Here is a 6,153-nt window from a genome sequence, read left to right on the forward strand (position 1 = left end):
ACCAGTTATGCAGAGCCCGGAGCTCAACTGACCTCTCCTCGCACCACCGTAAAGGGACACATCTCACCGAGTGTGGCTGTAGGGCTGCATGTGGGACAGACACAGGAGAAGGAAAAACAACTCCAGGCAAGGATCAAACACGAAGGGTACGAGTGACAAAGTCTGCTAGTACCAACTCTTACTTTGTTTATTTATGGGGCTCTATCAACTACATCATCTGCAACCCTCACCAGTAAATTTCAACCAACACAGAGGGAGAAGGTGTTAAAACCAAATCCAGCCTACCATAACTAATCAACTGCTTATTACACACAATCAAAACGTAACGGGTTTAAAATCTCTCCCCACAAGATCCATACTGCCCTATGTACGCTGACTACAAATCTCAGACAGTAATTTATGCTGCCCTTTTAAGCTAAGCAGGACCTGATGACTCTATACGATGGAAGATCTCCAAAACATAATTGATGCAGACAACCGTGCTGATGTTTAGAAATCCATCCAGAGAATTCAAAAACAACTCCAGGAAAGAGTAGCTTAGGAGTGTTTCTTGAATATTCATTACACACCCAGAAGAAAATGCATTTTTAAGACCAATATGCACCTAGAAGATGACTCCATCCATCCCTGCTCACACTGGAAGCTTTCTTGGATAATTTTAAAGGCCATATGGTTTCTCAAAAATATAAAGTGTGATACAAAAGCAACTTTGTACTGGTACCTGGAAAGTCTTTGTTAATGCTTCCCAGAACAAAATCATCCTCTTCCCTGTTGTTCCCTGTAAGGACTGTAAAGATGCAAAAAAATCCCACCAAAAAAAAAAAAACAAACAACCCACACAAAAAAAAAAAACCAAAACACACACACACACAAAAAAAAACCAACAAAACCAAACCCCAGTGATCTTTTCCTAGCAACACAGAGGTAAAGGATTCACAAACAACAGCTAGTGTTCTCATAGCCTTCCACATGTTATAAATTGCTTTCCAAGTCCCCTCCCTGTAAATATACAATACAAACGAATAAGTATGGACACTGCACATCTTCACACCCTCCAAAATAGCTTAATATTTACAGTCAACATCTTGTGAAAGCTGCAGCAATACCTCATTTTGAGCAAACACACACATCAATTATTTTGAGAGTACTTAAAATGAAAATCCTCTCAAGTCAATACAACAAAAGCAATCACATAAGATTTGGATATGAATTTAAATTGGCAACTTTTGAAAGAAGCACCATGTAATTACACGTTGAGAAGTTGATGGCACCTTTTGTTTACCAAACTGAAAGTTAATTTTCATGGCAAAATTCTACCTGTTATGTCCAAAACCACTGAAAAAACACCTGCCAGAACATATTCAAGACTACTCATAGGTCAAGAGCTTTAAACCAGGAAAATGTGCATATAAACACTTAGAGCTATTCAATTAAAAACATGTTCTACAGTTCAGAGATAAACAGCTTGTACAAAAAGGAGTGGAAGCCAGAGGCAGGTCCCTGCTTTGCTATGCTTTGCACACTTTGGCATCGAACAAGAACAATTTAATGTCTTTCAGATTCCTTCTGCCGCTACCAACGCCAGCTATAAATCTGTTCCAGCACACGAGGGATGCTGTTCAGTTCTTCAATGCTTCCAGCAACTGTACCGAAGAGTATTAGCATTGGTCTCGCTCACCCAATTTTCTCTTAGCCATTTCTTAACATACCTCAATGCAGAAGATGCTGCAGCTTCCAGCAGCCACATCTTCACAACTATCAAGGACTTTCAAACAAGAGAGACACAGACAAAATACCCTGATGGGACAGGGTGCTAATCATTTAATATCAAGGGTATAATTTACCACTGCAAACTTCAAAGCTTTCATAGTATGGTCTTTTTTTTTTTTTCTTAATAAGGTATTTGACTTGATTAAGAGTTGTTTCTAAACCAAAACCTCCCAGAAAGCCTCACCGAGGAGCACGTTAGCTGGATTCAAACTCATAACTCATTCCACAAGACTCAGTACCATTCCACATATTTATCAATGACCAGAAGGGAAATAAGAGCAACTGCAGATTCAGTTTGTAGATCACAAAGCCCAACAAACAGAAAGCAACAATGTGGACAACGTGTTTGTACAGAGCAATCTGACCCGTGTAACAGCGGCCTGAACTCACTAACACAAAGTCTGTTTTCACAGAGCCCTGGACAAACACAACTGCAGCACAGGGCTGCACACAAGAAATCCAAGGTAAAAGCTCTTCAGGCAATACAGTAGCAAAAGAGAATAAAAATACAGTCCAAGGGCACGTAACAAAGGAAAGGAAGTAAGAATGAAGTAGTAAAAGAGATTTTATCTCTGTACATTGTACAGGTAGAGTCTGGAATAGACTCCTTTATGCAAGTTTTCTAGTCACAAATGTGGAAAATTTTAAAATGCAGAAAGCTGTAACAATGCAAAGGGAAAGGCAAAATGCCCTACAATAAGAGAATTCAGAGATCAGACTGTTCAGGCTCTCAAGAGGCTAGGGCTGAGACAGAAATGCTATATATGCCCTCACATAAGAGAGGACAGCATACTGACGTGTGCTTTGGTATAGTAGAGAAGGATGTAACAAGGAACAGCTAAAACCTGAAAATAGAAAAATCTAGAAGAAAAATAAAGGAAAGGAAAATACACCTTTCAGTGGCCAAACTACCAGAACAAAGGAAAATGTTCACCATCACCAGTTGTCTTCAAGAGAAGGAGATACTGTAGCCAAAAAATAACTCCTGGACTCAAACTTGGGATCAAATAATGGAAATTGAAGGCTAAGTGATGCCTGGCTATTTAAAGATATTTAAATCCTAATATGAACCTCCGGCTTTAAAACTGTGAATGGCTAAAATCTCAAATGAATTAATTACTCATAATCCTGCTTGAAGGTGGAAAGTACCAAGAATAACTACAGTTTTAAAACACTGTAGTAGGAGAAAAGCATATGCCAACTGAGGAAACGTTGGCCAAGAACTGCAATAGTGCTTTTTGATCTGATGAACTCCTAAAGCTCTACATCCCCACGTAGTGGGTTGTCAGTAGACTAGTTAGGAAGGTTTGGTTTTCCTTCTGAGGGGGTGACTCAGAAGAAGCCAAGACAGCTTAGACATGGTTTGTGGGACTGTAGAATAAAGTGTTTCCTTTCCTAGTCAGTTAACTACGGCAAGAGAGAATGTCACTGCACAAGAGATGAGAAGTGACAAAACACAGAGCAGGGGAAGGTACAACCAAAGCGGGAAAGGAGAAGGGCTATATGACTTAACTTACCACATGAGTTTCAAAAATTCACATTGAAGGTCAGAATCACCTGTGATCTTCAAAAACATGGAATCAACACTATTTGATTTAGTTCTCAATGCATTTTCCCCTAGGCTCTCCTCCCTCCCTTGCTCACACGGGCAGGCAAAACAAATTCAGTCACAGTTCTGATGTTCATACATTGCTCAACTGAGAGGTAGCACAAATTGCCGAGGAGGTAAGAATAGTATCCTTCCCGTGCTGTGCCTGCACCAGAAATTTAACTCTAATGATAAATTAGAATCTCCAAACAATACTAATAGATTTTATAAAATTTAAGATTAATTCTTAAATTAGAAAACATGCCACAGAAAGGGCTACCTCATGAACTGCTCTTGGGTGCTTAGTCAAAAGCACATTCACACACAGGGATCCCGTATCCATTAGAAGCTCAGGATATCATATTTTGCAGCGACTCCAGTCCTATTCTTTCCCTCATTTCTCCACATTAACTTTTTCTTCTCTCAATTAGTAAAAGTAGGCAAAAGAAAATGACCCTATTTATTTCCTTACAGCATAGAGAAAAGCCATCAACTCTGACACAAAACCCACAAGCAGTCATGGCCTGCTGAAGGATATAAAAATCAAATATGTTTGCCTTAGGCAACACCTAAGAAATGAATTGAAGTTGAAGCCACTGACAACACACACTCATCAAAAGGACAGATTTTAAAACTCCACACTGTCGGCCCAGATGTCCGGTAAGCTGGACTGCCTAAGCTGCTTGGGAACAAAACTTATCCCTGACATTCTGCCAATTAAAAAGCATAAAATCCCCATGCCATCAGCGTTCAGCTCAACTTGCTAGAAGCGGCAGGACTAGAAGCACAGACCAACCAGTAACAGCCATGCCCTTGGTTAGGCCTTTGAATCCTTGGCGGGGGGTGGAACCCCACCTATCTTCTTGGCATAAACAAGAATACCAGAACTGAGGTTCAGACTGGCCACATTTCAATCCAGTTTAGAAAACCGGGCAGTTTTGCTTCACGGAAGTGCTATTTGATTATACAGACTATATAACAAACTAAAAAAACAAGAGACAGAACAGTTTGTGTTCCGTCTGGCTAATGATGCAAGTAACTGCAATGTACGTAGGAAGAGGAAATTATTGTACACATATACACATATGGCTGGTAATATTTCTGCTTCAACAATGAAAAGGAGAAAGATATACCAAGAAAACATTTCCTCAACATCTGTGAGTAACTGAGAGCTCCACTGGATTTCAGCAATATGGAGACATTCCACAATACTCATTCTTGGAGTTCAGTATAGTTAATCTAAAGAACAAAATTACTGCAATTACAAAAATAACACTAAAAATATATTTACTTATTGCAGCAGTCTCATGTATTCAAACAGCTTTCAGTAATGCTTTTAAAATACTCTGTTAGCATAGTCAATAGCTATCATTCATAATTACTTGAAGTTACAGTGGTTCACAAGTTTGTCTCTGCCGTGGGGAAGCCAGTCAATCAAGGAGACAGCAGAAGCAGACAAGTGACAGACATCCCTGCAACAGATAAGTAGTATGATCTTTTAACCAAAGGACTAAGCCTGTCAGCGGCCCACTCAGAAATAACCCCTCTAGTAATGGAAAAGGGAAAAGGGCTGGGATTTATTTGGGTAAGCCATTCAGCAGACTTAACTTGCCATTTCAGAGCTCAGAGAAAGGACAGAGAAGGAAGGTCAGTAATATCCTTCCTCCTTTGGTTATTCATTCCGCTGCCTAAAGCCTCCCAAACAAACCACTGTGCTGCCCTGCTCAGGGAAAGATCAGGTGTTACTGGACAGAGCAAAGCTAAATGCCTTTCACTGGAGCTGCCCTCAAGTTCAGCACCCGCAAATTGCAGTAAAAATCGGGGCTTTCCCTGGAGTTTTTCTAAGGTTTGAGGGCATAGAGCAATAAGAGAAGAGGATCTACGCCTTTTGTGCAGCTTCTAAGGCTACAGAGCATAGCGAAAGCAAGACAATCCTATAAAATAAAACCCCAAAAGCTGCTTAATCACCTCATTGCGGCTATATCCTCCGGTGCCATTTCCTGCTCCTTTGGCAATTTAAACTTTCAAACTATCCTTAGCTTTGAGGTTCCTTCCACTCTGCCACAGAGAGGACTGGGAATAATTTCAGAGTACGTAATCCTTCTCCTCTCTCTCCATACCACAGTCTTTATTCTTAAGGACACATGACCTTCTTATCTTTATATTAGCTTCTCTCTTCAACAGGGTTACTTATAACCCCATGACAGTGTCTCCATTTCCTCTGCAGCTTTCTTTGGACCCATCACATCACTTTGGCTGTGTTTGTGGGAAGGTATCCCACTCCCTCTTATTTCTCCAATCCTCAGTTGATCCCTCTGCTCAACCACCCTTCTCCCCTCATCCCCTTTTTATGCTCTTCACACCATTCATACCTTCATTTCCTCAGCTGGTTTAGATGCTCTCCTGAACCCATTTCCTTTCAGTGCTGCACATCTCCATTCCTGCCTTCCCTGACTGCACAGAGCTTCCTTTAGTCAGGCACAAGGGAAGGAAGAACAGCTCTCAGCAGCGCTCTCACCTTTAATCCACTTCTCTCCCACACATCAGAAGCTCAGAAGCCTGAATATCCATCCCCTCTGCTAACCTCATCTCTCCCCTGACCACATCAATGCCCCACTCACACTCTTGCCAAACCCCGAATCTTCCCAAACCCCAAATCTTTGCAGTTTCTTTCCAGAAAGAATGCTGGTAACAATAGAGAACTCTAAAATGCTTTTTTTTTTTTTTTCATCCAGTGACTTTCCTCCATCAGCCACATCATTAATCCCAAGGCATTTGCCTTTCTTTCAAACAGC

The 6,153-nt window shown here is 40.8% G+C and overlaps 1 protein-coding gene across 2 annotated transcripts in view; it reads right to left on the bottom strand.

The window, feature by feature from the left end:
* Positions 1–5,824, bottom strand: part of GPATCH8 (G-patch domain containing 8) — a 54,903-nt gene extending 49,079 nt beyond the window's left edge. For both annotated transcript variants that reach the window (XM_026864816.1, XM_026864817.1), the window contains exon 1: positions 5,731–5,824. In XM_026864816.1, coding sequence (XP_026720617.1) covers positions 5,731–5,736 — 6 coding nt within the window. In that variant the 5' untranslated portion in view covers positions 5,737–5,824. The remainder of the gene's footprint in view (positions 1–5,730) is intronic.
* Between the last annotated feature and the right edge of the window lie 329 nt (positions 5,825–6,153).

This window comes from Athene cunicularia (genome assembly GCF_003259725.1).
Source record: "Athene cunicularia isolate RWA chromosome 27 unlocalized genomic scaffold, athCun1 chr27_part1, whole genome shotgun sequence".
Taxonomy (NCBI): domain Eukaryota; kingdom Metazoa; phylum Chordata; class Aves; order Strigiformes; family Strigidae; genus Athene; species Athene cunicularia.